General features: G+C 42.9%; 1 protein-coding gene across 4 annotated transcripts in view; it reads right to left on the bottom strand.

Moving 5' to 3' along the window:
• The window catches only part of TP63 (tumor protein p63), a 133,077-nt gene that overhangs the window by 12,743 nt on the left and 100,824 nt on the right, over nucleotides 1–19,510 (bottom strand). For 2 of the 4 annotated variants that reach the window (XM_029615955.1, XM_029615957.1), the window contains exons 6-9: nucleotides 18,870–19,006; nucleotides 17,955–18,037; nucleotides 16,461–16,585; nucleotides 15,897–16,076 (exon numbers count right to left, since the gene is read on the bottom strand). In XM_029615955.1, coding sequence (XP_029471815.1) covers nucleotides 15,897–16,076; nucleotides 16,461–16,585; nucleotides 17,955–18,037; nucleotides 18,870–19,006 — 525 coding nt within the window. Of the gene's footprint in view, nucleotides 1–5,149; nucleotides 6,731–15,896; nucleotides 16,077–16,460; nucleotides 16,586–17,954; nucleotides 18,038–18,869; nucleotides 19,007–19,510 lie in introns of those variants that run through there. The other 2 variants (XM_029615958.1, XM_029615956.1) reach the window with 2 other exon arrangements.

Raw genomic sequence — 19,510 nt, 5'->3', positions numbered from 1 at the left:
CTGCCACTTGTGAGTCTGAAAAACTCAAAATGTGTTTCCAATCCCCTTCCGGCGTCACCATGTGGGCACTAATTACGATATCAATCACACAAACACCCACTCACACCAACCGGGTATTCCAGTACACAACTCTGTAAACAACAAATATAATCTCAACCAATGAACTGGTATATGCTATAAAGCACCCTATCACCGACAAACTTTTGTTAGACCCTCTATTCACGAGTTGGCATTAATAGATCCGACTCGTTTGTGATAAGGGGCCTCATTACTTTAATTTTAAATCACGTATATATTTTGTTTTAGGTTTATTTTTTAAATTATCCTTAAAAGCAGTTCCGACAAAAAATTAATGTGACAAATCTCCCAACCAGTAAATCCAATAGCTAATATTTTGCAAGTTGTTAAACCATGCGGGTTTAAATATAGCTCGCTTTTAGAAAAGGACTTGCACGGATTTAGCCGCTTTCTTTGATGGAATTTTTCAAGCAAAAGATGGATTTTCTTCGTTGAATTGGATTCCATAATTCCAGCCGTTCCCCTGAAGCAGGACTTCGGTCCGAAACATGGCCATGTCGGGACTTTTGGGACCTCTTCATCGTTGATAAGTATTATTAACTTGCAAAATATTAGCTATTGGATTTACTGGTTGGGAGATTTGTCCCATTAATTTTTTGTCGGAACTGCTTTTAAGGATAATTTAAAAACTAAAACTAAAACAAAATATATACGTGATTTAAAATTAAAGTAATGAGACCCCTTATCACAAATGAGTCGGATCTATTAATGCCTACTCGTGACTAGAGGGTCTAACAAAAGTTTGTCGGTGATAGGGTGCTTTATAGCATATACTAGTACATTGGTTGGGATTATATTTGTTGTTTAATATAAAACTGATCATCTGTAACTTTTCTTCTTTTAAAACGTTTCTCTTTAGAGACAATACAGGATAAATTCGGCCCCGATATAGTTGTGCCCCATCAATATTATAAACTAGGGAGAGCTCCAGTCTTTCAGAGCCACAAGCCTGCCTAGTTTTCCACATAGCCACAATGCTGAATCAGGAGATATAAGGCAGATTTAGATGCCTTTGGTTTAACAATCTAATTTGCAGCTTCTGGTTGCGCCAAAAAGCCAGCCTGCCAATGGCCCTCGAGGACCAGAGTTGGACCCCTCCACGTAAGCCTCTGGTGAAGTTCCCAGCATTCATTAAACATAAATAGAGCTTGCTTGTTTGGTTACGCTGCAGTTAGAGCTCCCAGAATGAGACGGAGCACGCTGAATACCATCAGTTGCAGTCCTGCATGTGACCATGCCTGCATCAGACCAGCAGAAGCCCTCTAATTATAGACAAATTCAGCCTTCGCGTTTCTTCATCTGCCCCTCCCCCCATTAAATTATTCAGTGGGGGGAAATATAATGATCCTTCTTCTCATCATAACCCCTCCTGCAGGACTGATAGAAGTCAGAACGTGAGAAAAATCTCAGCCTCCTCCCAACGGAAAAAAAAAAAGGATGAGGCAGGCAAGGTCAGAGGTCATCAATGTGCAATTGAGCTCGGTTTCTGAATGCCCAGAGACTGGATTCTACCCGTAGGTCTGTGCTGCACATGACGCCTGGGAAATGATTAGCAAAGCCAAGCTGAGGGCTGAGGAGAACACCATGACGTCACTGTAGGGCTCTGAGATCTGCTTGTGGCTAAAGGTTTGCCCATTGAGTGACACGAATTGATTACCAATGGTCTATCCCAAACCCAGCGGCATTGCAGATTGAGGAAAAAACACCATCGTCAGGCTTTAAAGTCACCGGCGGGGATGGGGAGCGTTTTTTTGACTTCAGATGCCATCGAGTGCCTAACACCTGGAGTTCCCAGGTTGGGATTCCTCACTATTAGATGGGTGCTGTGACCTTTGAACTCTAGCAGAGTGCCATTTAGGACACTTGGGCCGTACATTGTCATTAGTGCTATTATTTGGCTGCAGGTCTTGTATTTTTCTAGTAATGTGCCATCAATGAACAGCTGTGAGGGAAATTTCCTTCCCGCTCGTAGAATGGCGGCTTTATAAATATAAAGCAATACAACAAATCCTGGGATCTGTATTTTGCTGTACTTGAGACAGTTTTAGTTTCTATTTCAGTTTGGAAATGAGAGAGAGTCGTTTAATGCTCTTGCGGTGTGGGGATACCGGTTGCCCTTGCCTGAGGTTTGATGGCTTCTAAGCCTATTTGCTTGAATAAATCAGATCCTGCAGGCCACTCTCAGACAGCTGTTACCCAAATCTGACCTTCAGCTCAATCTGCTATCTGCAGGGCACCATTAACTGACAGTGCAAGCCTCGGCTAGCAGAGTAGCTTACAGGGAAGGAAAGGGTTAAATAGCACAACATTAGGTGATTGGATTTCCAGAGGGCATTTATTGCTATTACATTGCTTTACGGCCAGTTCTCTGAAGGTTTTTCTTTATCGTGATTTTGCATTGAACCCTTACAGAAATTCCACGCAGAAGGCCTGCCCACGTGATCTAAAAGCATTCAACGTCTGGCAGAGAGAAAATATACACTCTCAACAGCTGTACCTGTGTTCAGCCAGTCAGACGTCTCAGAATTAAACCAAAGCCTGGCCTTGGATTTACCCTCCAATAGGGATGGTGTGCTGGCACCTGGGACTGTGGCAGAGCAGCACCTGTAAACCTTTCTCAGTCTAAGAGCCGCTGACAAGTTTATTAGCTTAAATTGCAGAACCAAGCAGGAGATCCACCTCCCCATTCCATTTTGCATTTGCTTTTTTTTTTTTCATGCCGTGAACGTGATGCGAGTAAAACCGTACCAAATTACCACTGCCAAGGCCTGCACTTCCCTAAGACTGCACTACAGCTGCCATCTATCTGTCCTGTGATATCTGCCTGATTTTGTTTTTTTTTTTCCTAATGGGGGCTCTTTTTTTTTGTGTCTCGGAACAGCAAACCTGCGTGGAAGACATAAAAACAGTTGAGGGGCAAATCCGTGGCATCCCGTGGTCAACCACAAGCCACCCAATTGGATTGATTGATTTTAATGGAGCTGAGGTGGGTCAGCTCTCTGTAGAGCGGCCATTGGTTGCTCGTGTTTGTGTTATCACGTTGGTTGGGTTAGCATTATCACATACAAACAGCTGGCATAAAAACCCAGTTCATTTTTTTTTTCACTGTGTGCCCAGGAGGTTTGACCATGCCGGCCTCTTGCATGCCCACTGCAGCCCACTAATGCATTTTGAGAATTGTTGCATCACAAAGTTTGTCCGGTCCTTCCCCTTGCCTGGCCCCCATGTTTTTGGTTTCCCTTGCATACACACAATATCTCTTACAGGAACGCACACCTCACAAACTCATGCGAGGTGCTTATTGTATAAGCATCACCAACAACCAAACCCAATGCACTTATGTGGATTAAGCCAGGCTTGTACTTTTAAGGGCATTCTGGGATTTGTAGTTCTGATTTGGGAAAGTGGGACTAGATGGCCCAAAATGCTGTCAAATGGGAAATTAAGACCCAGATTACACAGGTGACCTGGGGGTCAGTTGATAGGTACCATACAGGCCTCATTTAATTATTTTTACAATCTACTGAAACCAGTGGCAAACCAGCTTTAAATGCATTCCTATGATGTTTAAGGACTATTCACTTTCAGGTCGATATTCAGCGGGATCATGAGCAGGATCATGAGGTACCTGGATTTTAGTCAGCTAAAATTACTTGGACAACTTTAGGACAGGTATTTTTCTGACTAGACTTTCCTGGCCTACTTTAGCTGGATAGCACCAAATATCAGTGCGCTTGGATACAATTCAACAACACCTTCTAGAGCATCCCCAACGCCACCTATTTTTATCTGGCTAAACTTTGTGGATAAAATTTAGCTGGGGAGTGGGGAGAAATTTTCAATTCTCGTTTTTTTTTTGTCTGGGTAATGTCAAAAGCGACCTAGACAAAGCCTTTGAATATCGACCACTTTGAGCTTTAAAAGTGGTTTAAACCACTGAGTAAAATCAACTTAATTAAGACTTGTACTGTATGAAATACATTTTGTAGGTTATGTGAGGACAACGCCCTTCTGTCTGCCTCAAATTGCATAACGTGATGGCTTTCATATCTTAGGAGACATCCCTTCTAGCACTTACAAAACTAACTTATAGGTATGTGTAGTTATGTTTGTATATCATACCCAACTGAACAAACATGACCACACAGTAACACAGTAGATGTCGGCAGAAAAAAAGTAACTGACCTTCTAGTCTGCCCAGTCATTCCTGCCCACACTGCTAAGGATCTATCCCAGCTGCCAGCCGTACTGCTTGACCACTTTTTAGATATCCGGAACACTTTCTGTCATCCTCATTTGTACATTAACGTTTTGGGTAGATGCGGATACAAAATGCACAACTCAGTCTCTTCCCAGGTCCAAACACAAGATTTTGTAATAATTTAAATAGGTTACTAAATAATACTAACATAGCTGTTGCCTGAATATCCAGTCTCCTAGGTGCCTACACAACCTGTCATACAGCCCCCATCTGTATAAGTGCCGGGATTAGTCTGGGCGTAGCAGTTACAAACTTAAACAACAGAAGTACGATTGCATTAGGACCCAAAAAAAGTATGGGGAGGAGGCTAATACTCTTATGGATTTTGGTGACGCTTGGGAAAGATATGAGGGGAGGGTTGAGAGAAGAAGTGGAAGTTGGTGCTGGCATGTATTTGCAAATTTATATGCACAACTTCCAAAAAAGGGGATGAATCTCAGTTGGGCAGGCTGAATGGGCAGGTTTGGTCATTATCTGCTGTCATCAAGTTATTACTGTACTTGCAGCCTGCCAGACAGACCCAGCTTCTAGTTTCTATGTATCATTGCAACCTAATCTACATAGCTACCAATACCAGCGTGGCTGTTGCCTGTATTCTCTGCCTCAAAGGTCCCCTGGGTAGCCTGCTAGACAGTCTTGGCTATGTGAGCGCCTGTGTTTTCACTAGAACATTCTCGTTATTCCTGTATGCATTTCCCAATTAAGTATCCAACACCAGCCTTTAGGAAATAAACTCAGTGAAACAAAAAAACAGGACACGGGTCGAAGAAAAAGTCCAACATGAGCTGGGATGCAAAAAATGCACCCAGTTTATTGACAATAAAAATCACACATCCACAGTAACAGAAAAACAAGTTTCCCTGTGTTTAACACGGAGAAAAGGCAACCTTCTTTTTTCTTAAATATAATCATTTTTTTTTATCTTAAACTGAAAGACCAAAAGTTTGCTAAAGTCCACAATAGGCAGGAAGTCTGAGAATAAAAGCTAAACTCTAAACGTCTTTGTTACACTTAAACCTGCTACCACAGGAGCACATTTTGGCAACAGGAAGGGTTTTAACGGAGGGTTTTAATGAGCTTCTTGGAAGATACTGTGGTGTTAACACTGTAGGATTTGGGAGGGGCTCTAGGAGATTCAAAGGATGCATATCTCCTCCCAAATCCCTCCAGAAAACTCTATAATCCATTCATGAACATGCTTCTCACTGAATCTGTCCAGCAGTCTGCTACATAACAGAACCTGCATTCCCACTGAAGGCCCATGTCCGCCATTTCTCCCACTTTGAGTGATCCAATTCACTTTATCAAAAATAGCACACCTCTCACAAGTCTGTTTTTTTGGTTTTGTTTTTTTTGAAGCACAGAAAAACAAAACATTTCTTTTGGGGGGAAAAAAGGTGTTAAGTTGGAGACCTGCTCACAAACCTCATTGCTAGGTTCACCAAAAAAACAAAAAACAAAACAAAACCCAAAACATAAAAAAACAAATAGCAGAAAAGAGACTCGACAGACAAAATAAAAAAAAAATCTTACAAGACACTGTTTTTGTGATTCTCTACTTTCTCAGCAGGAAAAAACAAAAGAAAACAGCAATTTGCAGAAGCATCTTGAGTCCCTTCAGAAATTGTTCTCATTAGAATGGCTTGGAGTTTAGATTTTATAGAAGCAACATGAGTTGTGGCTATGGTGGCTTCACCAAGTGCAGCACATCTGGTTCTGCTTATGGTATTTTGCCTCACGAAGTTTATAGTCATAAGATGCAGCAATTTTTTTTTTTTAGCTTGCACACTCTGCAGGCACATGTGGATGCTGCTACCAAAGAGCACCATGCAATTTGTTTGAAGTAGTCAAAAAATAAAAATAAAAGAGTCAAGTAGGCCAGCCAAGATATGATAAAAAAAAAAACAAAACCCAAAAAAACATCGTATCGCAACATGGCATGGGCTCGTGCTCCTGCCTGCCACCAGAATAAAATCCATTATCAATCAGATGTCAGCTGATGGTGAAAGCTGCTCTTTCATTGGTCAGTGCTCCCATATACAAAGTGCGCAGGAGCCAATGAAGAACATCTAAACTAGTCTATGCAACGGGAGTTTGTGCAATGATGTAAACACAAGCACCAAAAAAACCAAAAAGGCCTTCCGAGAACGTCACCCGTTGTTTTGCACGAGCTCGGCGCGGCACGGTTTCCCCGTACTCCACACAAAACGTTATCAAGTCCCAGATTTATTTGGGAGTGGGGGAGAGGGGGGAAGAAGAGAGGAAGAGGTCTTGTTTATGGACAGACTGATTGGTTTGGGCTATGTGGAATGTTTTTAAGATGGTGCCATTCTGTCCCGGAGCATCTCCCCTGGCTCCATCAGTTCATTCCTGAAGCAGGCCGAAAGGAGACTGTAAGGAGGAACCAGAAAAAACAAACAAACAAACAAAAACAAAGGAAGAGCAGATGAAGGGGGGTGGAATACATAACTGAAAGAAAACCTTCAGAATTATAACTGTGCAGGAGAAAGTGCTTGTTGAATAGCTCTTCCCGACATATCCTGGAGCCTTTGTAGGTTGTAGAGCTGTCAGATGTCTCCATTTCTCTGGTCAGGCTGATTCAGTTCTTTCCCCCTCATTTTTATTTTTTTACGTCTCTGCATGCAGAGACCTTTTGCTTTTCCAGAACTCCATTCATGCAGTGGGAGACTGGGAATCAAGAACGTATCGTATCGGCATGACCAACAGAAATGGAGCCATAGAGTATAACTGGCAGGTCGTGAGACTTTTTAAATGACCAGGCATAAAAATGAGGAAGTAGGTGAGCTCACGAGACTTCACATGTCCCTTTTCCAGAAGTCAGATGTCTAGAACGCTCACATACTTCATCTTTTGTGTCGGCCCTTTGTAAAGTTTCAGAACCTACATGACTTTGGTTTTCTCTAGGACCAATATGACTGTTAGAGCATTACATTCCAACATACCCTACAATAAACAGATGAAATATGGGCTGCTCAACCACGATCATTAAAGTGTTTGGCAAACAAAGAAAATAATTTATTTGCAGAAATCAGGCATGCAAAATTGTGAATGGAAAAATGCAAAGGAAGAAAGAGAGAGAGAGAGAGAGAGGAATTAGGTTTACAAAAACGCATGCATTCTGTAATTATAACAATGTCCCTTTCCCTTATCAATACACCCCCATGCTCTTGCTCATTCCTCTGAAAACCCCAAATCACTAAATAATAGCAAATTACTGTAACACTACAGATGTACTATTGAACATGTGGTTAGGAAACCAATATCAGACTGATCCTACATAGAGCAGCTTTTAAACTAGAGCAAAGGGGAAAGCCGACAGTCGCTCAGCAGTGCATGGTTCGGAGAAATGTATCCTTGAAGGATACTAATGAAACAGGAGAGTTAGAGAATCCCAACAGAGAGGTTACAATAAAAGCAAATGTAGTCCATGTGCCTATAAGTAAAGAATCCCCTGAGCTAAAGAATTCCAAAGTATCCCTATCAACTGAAAAGCAGGTTGTTAATACAAACAAAAAACGCACTTTGAAATGTCTGTATGCCAATGCCAGAAGAAGTAAGATGGGAGAGTTAGAGTGTATAGCAGTAAATGATAAGACAGACATAACTGACATATCATAGACCTGGTGGAAGGAAGATAACCAATGGGACAGTGCTATATCAGGGTACAAATTATATTGCAATGATAGGGAGGAACAATTTGATGGGGGTGTGGCACTTTATGTCCGGAAGAGTATAAAGTCCAATGGGATAAAGGTCATACAAGAGACTAAATGCTCAGTAGAATCTATATGGGTAGAAATCCCATGTGTGTTGGGAAAGAGTATAGTGATAGGAGTATACTACCATCCACCTGGACAAAATGGTCAGACAGATGATGAAATGCTAAAAGAAATCAGGGAAGCAAACCAATCTGGCAGTGCAATAATAATGGGAGATTTCAATTAGACCAATATTGACTGGGTAAATGTAACATCAGGACTTGCTAGAGACATAAAGTTCCTGGATGTAATAAATGACTGCTTCATGGAGCAATTGGTTCAGGACCCAATGAGAGAGGGAGTTATTTTAGATTTAATTCTTAGTGGAATGCAGGATTTGGTGAAAGAGGTAACAGTGGTGCCACTTGGCAGTAGTGATCATAACATGATCAAATTTGAACTAATGACTGGAAGGGGAACAATATGTAAATCTACAGCTCTAACACTATATTTTCAAAATGGAAACTTTCATAAAATGAGGAAAATAGAAAAAACTGAAAGGTTCAGCTGCTAAAGTAAAAAAAGTGTACAACAGGTATGGACATTATTTAAAAATATAGTCTTAGAAGTGCAGTCCAGATGTATTCCACACATTGAAAAAGGTGGAAGGAAGGCAAAACGATCACTGGCATGGTTAAAGGGTGAGGGGAAAAGGCTATTTTAGCCAAAAAAAACATCCTTCAAAAAAGGATCATTCTGAAGAAAATAGGAAAAAGCATAAGCATTGTCAAGTTAAGTGTAAAACATTGATAAGGCAGGTTAAGAGAGAATTTGAAATAAAGTTGGCCGCAGAGGTAAAAACTCAAAATAAAAACATTTTAAAATATATCTAAAGCAAGAAACCTGTGAGGGAGTTGTTTGGACTGTTAGATGACTGAGGGATTAAAGGGGCTCTTACGGAAGATAAGACCATTGCAGAAAGACTAAATTAATTCTTTGCTTCTGTATTTAGTAATGAAGATGTTGGGGAGATACAATTCCTTAGATAGTTTTCAGGGATGATGAGTTAGATGAATTGAACCAAATCACTGTGAACCTGGAAGATGTAGTAGAACAGATTGACAAATGAAAGAATAGCAAATCACCTGGACCGGATGGTATGCATCCCAGGATTCTGAAGGAACTCAAAAATGAAATTTAAGATCTATTAGTTAAAATTTGTAACCTATCATTAAAATCGTCCATTGTACCTGAAAAATGAAGGGTGGCCAATGTAACCAATATTTAAAAAGGCTCCAGGGGCGATCCAGGAAACTATAGACAAAGGAGCATGACTTCAGTGCCAGGAAAAATAGTGCAAACTCTTCTAAAGATCAAAATCACAGAGAATATAGAAAAACATGGTTTAATGGAACACAGTCAACATGGATTTACCCAAGGGAAGACTTGCCTCACAAATCTGCTTTATTTTTTTGAAGGGGTTAATAAACATGTGGATAAAGGTGAACCGGTAGAAGTAGTGTATTTGGATTTTCAGAAGGTGTTTGACAAAGTCCCTCATGAGAGGTTTCTAAGAAAACTAAAAAGTTATGGGATAGGAGGCGATGTCCTTCCATGGATTACAAACTGGTTAAAAAACAGGAAACAGAAAGTAGGATTAAATGGTCAATTTTCTCAGTGGAAAAGGGAAACAGTGGAGTGACTCAGAGATCTGTACTTGTACCGGTGCTTTTCAATATATTTATTAATGATCTGGAAAGGAATATGATGAGTGAGGTAATCAAATTTGCAGATAATACAAAATTATTAAGTAGTTAAAACACAAGCAGATTGTGATAAATTGCAGGATGACCTTGTGAGTCTAGAAGATTGGGCATCCAAATGGCAGATGAAATTTAATATGGACAAGAGCAAGGTGTTGCACATAGGAAAAAATAATCCATGCTGTAGTTACACAATGTTAGGTTCCATATTAGGAGTTACTATCCAGGAAAGAGATCTAGGCATCATAGTGGATAACACATTGAAATTGTTGGCTCAGTGTGCTGAAGCAGTCAAAAAAGCAAACAGAATGTTAGGAATTATTAGGAAGGGAATGGTGAATAAAATGGAAAATGTCATAATGCCTCTGTATCACTCCATGGTATAGCTGCACTGGAGAAGGTACAGAGAAGGGCGACCAAAATGATAACGGTGATGGAACAGCTCCCCTATGAGGAAAGATAAGGGCTATTCAGCTTGGAGAAGAGATGGCTGAGGGGGGATATGATAGAGGTCTTTAAAATCATGAGAGGTCTTGAACGAGTAGATGTGAATCGGTTATTTACTCTTTTTGATAATAGAAGGACTAGGGGACACTCCATGAAGTTAGCAAGTAGCACATTTAAGACTAATCAGAGAAAAATCTTTTTCACTCAATGCACAATTAAGCTCTGGAATTTGTTGCCAGAGGATGTGGTTAGTGCAGTTAGTGTAGCTGGGTTTAAAAAAGGTTTGGATAAGTTCTTGGCTAAGTCCATTAACTGCTATTAATCAAGTTTACTTAGGGAATAGTCTCTGCTATTACTAGCATCAGTAGCATGGGATCTTCTTAGTGTTTGGGTACTTGCAGGTACTTATAGCCTGGATTGGCCACCTTTGGAAACAGGATGCTGGGCTTGATGGATCCTTGGTCTGACCCAGTATGGCAACCTCTTATGTTCTTAAGTTCTTAATTACTTTTGTAAACAAAATCTCACTCCATGACAAGCATGAAAGACCCTTGGTGCATGCTCTAAACAGAAAAGAGGCACAAGACCAGTTTGAGTGCCTTTAGTACCTACAGTGGGCAAAAGTCTTGCATACACATCCCGAAGAGAATTACTATTCTTACAAAATGCCTTGGGGGGAGGGGTATAACATGCTCTATTGACTTTGCCTTTTTATAACACATTGAGCAAGAAACTTTAAAAATCATTCATGTACTGTCCGCACGCCAATGGCAGATGCTCAGTTATTGGTTAAGGCCTTGGGATGAGCTGGCTGCCTTTTTGTACATCGCTTAGGCCGTAAGTATTAAGCGATACATAAATTTTAATAAATAAAATGAAATGAAATGCCTTATAAAGGGGTTTGTCATCATCATCATCATCCATTTATTACACACTCTTCCAGCGAGTGAGTTCAAAGCCTGTTACAAAACAAGAAGGGCCAGCATGGCCCATCATACACAAAAAAAAATAAAGCAGGGATTACAGAATGCAGGGATCACTCGTTGCTGTCTGACAAAGCATGCTGCTTTTCGGTTTTCTGCTTTTGGATGCTCTTTATTTAGGATGTTCCATTGCTAGCATTTTGCCATTTGAACTCTGAGATTTGAGATTCGGATCAAACCGTAAAACTTCGAGAAAGCTAAAACCCGGAGTGACAGTATTTCAAAGGAGGAAATAATATATGAATTGAGATAAAGCTAAAATGTGGTTCCCTGTTACTTAATGCAGTAAGCACCAGCGACAAGGGGCGGTTAAGTGGGTCGGCGTGTGTTGACTTCCCTGACACTGCTACTCGGATGCAGCCCCCCTCTTTCCAGTACATAGTTACTCCTCAGCAGTCCCCTGTCACCTGACTCACTCAGACACAGGCCCTGATTCACCAAAATGGTTTCCCATAGATACAGATCTGAGAAACAAAGCCGCAGTAAACCAGGTCCATAGACACATTGACCCCCAGAGATAGCAGCAGCAGCAGCAGCTCTGCTCTGAATCTGAGGTCTCTGGCATGGTCTTATCCAAATATTACACATTTCACCTGAAACCCGAGCAGGGGCCTAAAATATTTTGCCAAAATTTAGGCTGAAAGATGGTTACTCCTTCTGTGTACCATAATCTGTGTTTAGGCTTCCCTAAAACACCCTGCAAATGCTTTGAAGCCGAGAAGGACAAAAAAGCTCCCATGCTAGAGTGAAATCCTGCACTGTTGAGAAGTTACCAATAACCCTGACCTCTGGAATTTCTAGTTAGCCAGACTAAGCTTAACTACTACTACAGCACCGCGATCCAGGGATTAAAGTGGGAAAAAGTGAGGGTATTTTTCCCCACCTGTCAGATCCTCCAAGCCTCCTCACCCCCTCCCTTTCTATTATTCTTCCAGGACCTCCCATATCGCCATTCATCTTCCATCTCCATTTCTCTGCTGTACCTCTCACCATCAATTCTGTCTCAGCCCTCCACTATATTCTTCCCCCCTTCTAATCATTCCCCCCCCCCACTATCTCCCCATTCCCCTCTTGCCCATCTCCCAGTGTTTTATTTTTCTCTTCTCCATTCTCCCCTCCATACTCCGCTACCCCCCAAATGTCTAGCCTTGGCCACAGGCAGAGCACAGCTGCCCATGCCCGCCCTGAAGGGATCCTGAAATGCAGGAGCAGGGTTTGAAGGTCAGGAAAGAATGGGTGGTGAGTGTCCAGCACCCCCCTCTGACTCAGAATACCTACTTGCCACCTCTGAGACTTATTTTTCAAAAAAGATCAGGCCCAAGCCTGTTGAAAATAACGCATATAACTGCCAATAATTGAAGATGCGTCTTAGTCCTAGGTTTTATCACAGTTCTTTGCATGCGTGAAATTCATGATACCTCAAGAATGCAGCCAGAATCCCTCTTCCAAACGAACCCGTGCTGCCTGGGTAAGGTCATAGCAGCAAGAAACACCTTGCAGTAGAATTTTAAATAAAATTACTTAAGACTTCTTTGCCCGTAACGTTGTAAATGATTTGTGAATGAGATATTGGCATGGCTCCGGGCAGACCACCACCACTGTGGAAGCCAAATATAGTTAACTTGCTGACAATCTGTTCCAAATTAACTAACAACTACTTCCAAAATTTCTTTCACGGCGTTGTTCGCAAGGCATTCAGGAGATGCTCTAGCACGGGGGGAGGGACTCCTGTTGCACCTAAGCCGTTCCCTGCGCATATCGCCGAAAGAGAATATGCATCTCCTCACGAAGAAGATGTTTATAAGGAAAATCTTGTTTCCTGAATAATCCAGGGCTTGGCACGCAGAAGAAATTGGCATTTGCCTGCCTGAACACCCAGTGGCACATCCTGCATAGGCACGACAAGGCAGCCAGAAAAGGACTCGGAAAGCAAGAACACAATACCAGTGTTTTATTTATAAAAAAAAAAAAGTTCTACTCCTTCTGAGGGTGTATGGCATTATTTTATGGCACCACACACGCATTTAATCCTGGCCGGCTTTCAAGCCTGGCCTGAGTAAAGAATTCCATTCATTAAAACACAGCTTCGTTTATTTATTTCATTAGCTGGATTTGGATTTACTTCACAGCTTATCATTGTTAGCTCAAGGCGAGTCTTTTTTTTTTATAGCCTATACGTCTCATGTCTTTAAAATAAATAAATATGGGCCGAGCCAGGGGCTTAGTGGCATGGTATGCAATGCCATGCGGAGGACTGGGCCGGGACTTCAGCTGCCCGGGCCAGACGGGGGGTTGAGGATGCTGCAAAGGCAGCACTTATAACCCCCTGGGGGGGGGGGCGTGGGAGTCTCAGCCATTGCTCAACAGGGACACCAACTGGCCAGACTCAAGGTTGCATGCTTATTGGTTTCCGGAGGAGGCTGTGCTGGTCGGCTCCTGACCCAAAAAACCCCAAAAAACTCTGACTGTAATGGCTGTGCCGTCAGAAAAACAGAGGTGGCTGTGGTGCCGTGGGTGCCAGGGTGCCAGGGCTGTGGTGCCAGGGTGCCAGGGCTGTGGTGCCGTGGGTGCCAGGGCGGCTGTGGTGCCGTGGTGCACCCAAGGCCAGTTCTGAGTGAGCGGGTGCTGGAGGAAAGTGCCAGATCAATAATACATTAAACGATATCCACAAAAAACAAAACAAAACAAAACAAAAAAAACCCTCTTGTAACCTGTGGGTGCAGTGCCATCTTGCAAGAGAAACTTTGCTGAGGCAATACATAAGAAGATGCACTAATTTAATTATCTGGATCACAGACGCGCTGCGTTCAACTTTAAAAGCAAGCAAACAGCAGCTGTCTGCTGGAGGTCCACTGCTGTGCAACTAGGCTAGGAAGTGAAAAACAGCAATTACTGCAAAGCAGCGCTGTCAGCGCAGAGAAGAAGGCTGCAATTTACTTAAACACATCTCGCACGCATTAAAAAAAACCTCCATGGCCTCTTTTTTTTTTTTTTTTTAAAGGACTTTTTCCATTCTCTGCCTATGGTAAAAAACAACTCTTTAATGAATCAGCCTCCCCCCCCCTGCGAGGGAAAGGATATGGTCTGCGCCTCGCTCACTTTTTCGGAGCATGAACAGTTCGCGTGTATGTATGCGTCGGTAACTGTACGTAAGGTGAGCGCCAGCATCCTTTCTGTGCCTTCTTTTCTAGCTTTCGCATACCCAAATAAATTGAAAATGGGAAAAGAAAAAAAAAAACACCCCACTTTCCCGGAAAACGCACGCCTGCCCTCGAGCGGGAACGCGGGGTCGCCGGGGGGGGCGGGGGTACGTTTCGTTTCGTTTGTCACGCATGACCGAGCCACCGTGGATGCCGCGCTTCCTCCTCGTTTGCGAACTGCCGTGGTAACCATAAGCGAAGAATTGTCAGAGGAATATTGAAGCTCCTCGCTTTGCAAAACTTGCCCTGCGGTCTTTGCTTTAAGGACAGGAATTGCTCCCACCCCCCACCCCCCCCACCCCCAGCCGAAGTCGCTTGGGGTTTCCCTGAGGACCCACTTGGCTTCAGCGAGGAGAGATGAGGGGGGGGAGAGCACAGTCTGCTGATAGAAAAGGCAAAGTGAAGAAAACATGGACACCTTGGGAAAGTACGCCTGTCTGAAAATTGCTAAGTGTCCATGTTGTCTGCACTTCTCCGGTAGCTCTTGCACACTCGCAAGCAGCTCCCATACGGTCCGGGACACTGGCACACGTTCATATTAATATTGCTAAGTGCTAAGTACCAGGGCGGTACACGGAAGCAGCTGCTCCACCACACTACGGTCCCTCTTACGGCTCAGTAAACCGAGGAGTAAAATGACTTGTCGCCAAGGTCACTGTAAGATTTGACCACTGCTAAAAAAAAAAAAAAAAATAACTACCCACACAGTCACACAATATGATACGCAAGGCCCCACTATAACCAATCATTTTCCTGTTTTCTGAATTGCATCAGTGGGCATGCATGTATGTGACCACAACGCAGCTGTCACATGGCAATGTGGTTCATGGCACCTCCCCCTCCCCATCTCCCTCCCCCTGCACTCCCCTTTCCCCCCTCTGCTGTAGAGTAACAAAAGCAAAGCAAACTCCAATATATGCAAAACATAGGTTGGGTTTGTGTTAGATGGATGGTCTTTTGCAGTGCGGCCATTATTGTCTCTTCTGTTGGTCTCACTTTTAAAGAGTTGATACTGTAACACGCCTAGAACGATTGATGGGTTGGTAATAATTTTAAATAAATATGAGATTCCCAATATCAGTATACATGAGTACACCTACTTGTGCATCTAGAGATCTTACAGGCATTAGCTGCAAACATTTAAAGCCTTAACTAATGGTAATGAATATTAGCACTCAACAGGCCTGATGTTTAAGAAAAAGCTTTCCCCATAGATACGAGATGGGAGAAACCTCTTGTTAAATCCGGTCCTACATGTTCTGTACGTCAGAACTTTGTGTTTGACAAGCTCCTTAGCAGAATTAACTTATCATCTGGGTGCCCTCTGAATGCTTAAGCTATGTCAGATTTCCCCATCACATAAATGAAAAGAGGTTATGGTAGGTAATACTGTTTGCTTTATTTGCCCCATCACATAAACGAAAAGAGGTTATGGAAGGTAATACCGTTCGTTTAGGTAATTTTCAGCTCTGACATCTTGTTCTATTGGAGACTGCTTTAGCGTATGTTCCATGTAGGGTGAGTTGCTGGTGTTCTGTGGTCTTTTTTGCCACTGATGTATAGAGAAGGAGTCGCTCCTCAATGCATTTCTCGGCCCAGCCATGGTGCTCTGTAGGCTTCTGTCCCTGAGCAATTTAATGTTATTTATTAAAAGCTTTTTGGACCCAAACTCATGAAAACTCTCCCAGCCCTTCCATCCCAAACCCTGCCCTGATCTCATCTGTCAATGAGTTCATGGGGCGTTTCTGGCTGATACATGAGCCACAACTCAAGGCACAAGGCCATGGCTGATATTCAGCTTTTATAGCCGGTTCAAAAGGGAGCTGCTCATCTGTCTGATAAACTAGGCACTTTCACACTTGTCTAGTCTAAAAATTGATGGTTTTTTTTAAAATGAAGGGTATTTTTTCTCCACTATCTGCAACAACACACGGAGCTGGTTTTTGCAAGATCTTCCCTCTCTCTCTCTCAGGCATGCACACAAGCAAATGACGGATGAGAATACTCACTGCTTCTGAAGCAAGTGCTGCTGCTGCTGTCTGTAAGTGTCAATCGTGTGCTGGGGAAGGTACTGCATCAGCTCCAATGACTCTTTGATCTTCAGTAGCATTTCGTAAATTTCCCGTCCTTTCACCTGGGAATAGGCAAGAGAGGAGAGAAGAGGGAAGTGTTAAAAAAAAAAAAAAAAAATGGAGTCTGAAATCATAGCTCGTAAGTTAGGCAAATTTGGCTTCCCAGCTTCTCTGCAAGGTACAGTACAATCAGAGGCATGAAGAGTACTTAATCCTCGCTTTTAAATGTTTTTTTTTCTCTCTCTCTCTCTCTCTCAGCCAGAGCCTCTCTCCTTCTCAGACTTATCCTCCTTCTAGTTAGGTCTCAGCCCGCATAGCAACGTGCAAACCTTTACAGAACTAATTTCACATATATATATATATATATATATATATATATATATATATATATATATATATATATGCACATAATCCACAAGTTCAACACCTTAGTTCAGGAGCTCCTTCAATTTCCTTTGTTAAAATGAAGGCAGCTAACAGGATTTGCAGAACTCTGCCATGGATTTAAAAAAAAAAAAAAAAAAGATCTAGGAAGTAACATCTGACTGGCTTTCTCACATCGCCTGGTTCCAATGTGATTGGAATTAGCTTTTGCCCCTGCTGCCTGGAAAACATCCTTTTTTTTTTTGACCAGATAGCTTCCTGCTTTCTCCTTTTTCTTCCAGGTCAATGGGAAACGGTGCCGGGATTCCGCAGCATTAATCCCTACCCCAGTCGACACAGGATCCGAGGTGGGAATTGAACTAGGAACCTGCCACTCGCCAGACCTCCTGGCAAACATACTGTTACCTGTCCTCTGTAATCAGGACAGCATGTGTCTGGGGGGGGGGGGGGGTGTCGGGAAGGTGAGACATAAGCACAGCCTGTTTGCAGCAACTGTGTGTGGCTTTCTTTGGGTTCCTTTCCCTTTTCTGCCCTCAACCATAATGTGCACTCAAGAAAGCCTGCTGCACCCTCGATCCCTCCAAAGACCCTTCCCAATGCTGCTCTTTTGATGGCCAGCAGGTGTCACCACAGGATGAGTGTGTGTGTGTGCGCATCTACATCTACATAGAATGATTGAGGTGTCTTAGGACTATGATTCATGGCCCACAATGGAAGTTTTCACTCCCTCCTTCCTGTCTTGCATATGGTCAATGAATCAAGGCCCTCAGAGGACTCTTGTCCATAATGCTTCTCCCTATAATAAACCTAGACAGGAATCCTTGGCTCAGACAACCGGAGGGCAATGAATGGGTATCCCCAGAAGGCAGTCTGAGAAGCCCGAGCTCCTCTGAGGCTGTACGAGTTTCCTCCGTGACCAGCATTATTACTCCCACTCTTGGTGGACCCAGATGTCACATCCCTGCTGAGTGGCACGGGCTGCGTCCCCCATAAGCTAGCATGGCAGATCCTCCTAATGCAGAAGTTGCGTCTAGAAGCTGAGCTTACAGGTAAGTATAGCACTTCATCGTCTGGGGAACGCCGCTTCTTGATTGATGTCATCTGTATGCCGTGGGTGCTCTGTCGAAATGCTACAGCAAAATAAAAAAAACCATGCTGAAACCAAGACCTCCCTCAGCATTCAAGGCAGAGTATCACTTGTAATATGAGAGATTTGTTAAGTCTAAGTCATCTTTTAAAGTTACAGACATACTCACTAGTGTGCAATACTGCAGCACCTGACTTAAAGATCTGTCACAGATAAAGCAATGAACATAATGACAAAATCAATACACAAGACCAGGTTTAAGACTTTTCTCCTATTCTATGTCTATGGGGAAAGTGCTCAGTACATCTGCCCCATAGACTGGTAACAAATGCTACTTTTTCTTACAATACATCTGTAAAAGTATAAATAAAATATACATTTTTTTAAAAGAATAAAACACCCTTTTTTTTTCTAGTCATAAATAATTAGGCTTCTAAAGATTGTGATTTTTTTCTCTTTCCCTTCCCTTGAAAGCAGAACTCGTCCACAGAACAGCACAGATGTGACACCTGCCTTCCCCAACAAGGGTGCCCCTATTCAGAAGCTAACCCCCAATTTCCAGGAACAGTTAGAAATTAACACTGTCCCAAAAGACCTCCTCATTATATTCCTCGAGTGAGCTGCACCGGGAATGCAGTCATGAATAAAAAATAATAATATTCTGAAAGCCGGGCACGTAGAATTTCTTTGGGACTTCAAATATCCTTTTCCACTGTGACAGTTTCATCAGGCAAGCATCTAGAAATGCTTCCAACCGCCTTCCTATCTAGCACAACCCTGGTGGTGCCCGTCGGGCACTCGCACCAGCTGGCGCAGTGCTCTGGGCGTGAGGGAGCGTTCTCACAGCTGCCTGCTCAGCTGTGCCCGTTACTTACGGCGCTTCATACCGTCACCATTCTTTGTGCTGTCCGAGACCTGCTGCTTCCTAATGCTGTCCTCGTCCGCTTTGCGGTCTCTGCCCGGACAAGCGCAGATGCGAGCTTCGAAACAGCGGCGGCCCAAAACTTGCCCACTTAATGCAAAAAAAAAAAAAAGAAGGGAGAGATGAAAAAATGCAATGCCCCATTGTGTCACTGTGAACGTCTTCAGGTGTGTGTTACCACTCAGAGCCACTATATAAATGGGTCAAGTACAATCAAATCATTGTCATTTACGCTGCATTTCCAAATTGCTTGCCCTCTGTTAGGTCACAGAACAGCTTTTCTGTCTGTGAAACATGCCTGAGGGTAAAATGAAAACCATGTCACTGTTATTCCATAACTGGAAGAATGCCTGTCACCAATGCCTTGACTTGAGGGTTTGAAAACTTCCTGGGGTAGTACGCACGTGGTCCACTCCCTCTCAGGACTAGAAAGATGAACCCCCCCCCCCCCCCCCAAGAATTGCGCACAGTTTCCAAAGGCATTCTTTACGTTGCATGAGTGTCTGCTCAATCCCCGGCCCCTTCTTTCCCCTTGCTCATCCTCCCCTTTGCTCAATACTCAGGCCTCACTCTCCCCTTGCTTAATCTTCAGTC

The sequence above is a fragment of the Rhinatrema bivittatum genome, chromosome 9 (assembly GCF_901001135.1).
Source record: "Rhinatrema bivittatum chromosome 9, aRhiBiv1.1, whole genome shotgun sequence".
Lineage (NCBI taxonomy): Eukaryota > Metazoa > Chordata > Amphibia > Gymnophiona > Rhinatrematidae > Rhinatrema > Rhinatrema bivittatum.
This window is presented reverse-complemented; position numbering and strand designations above follow the sequence as displayed.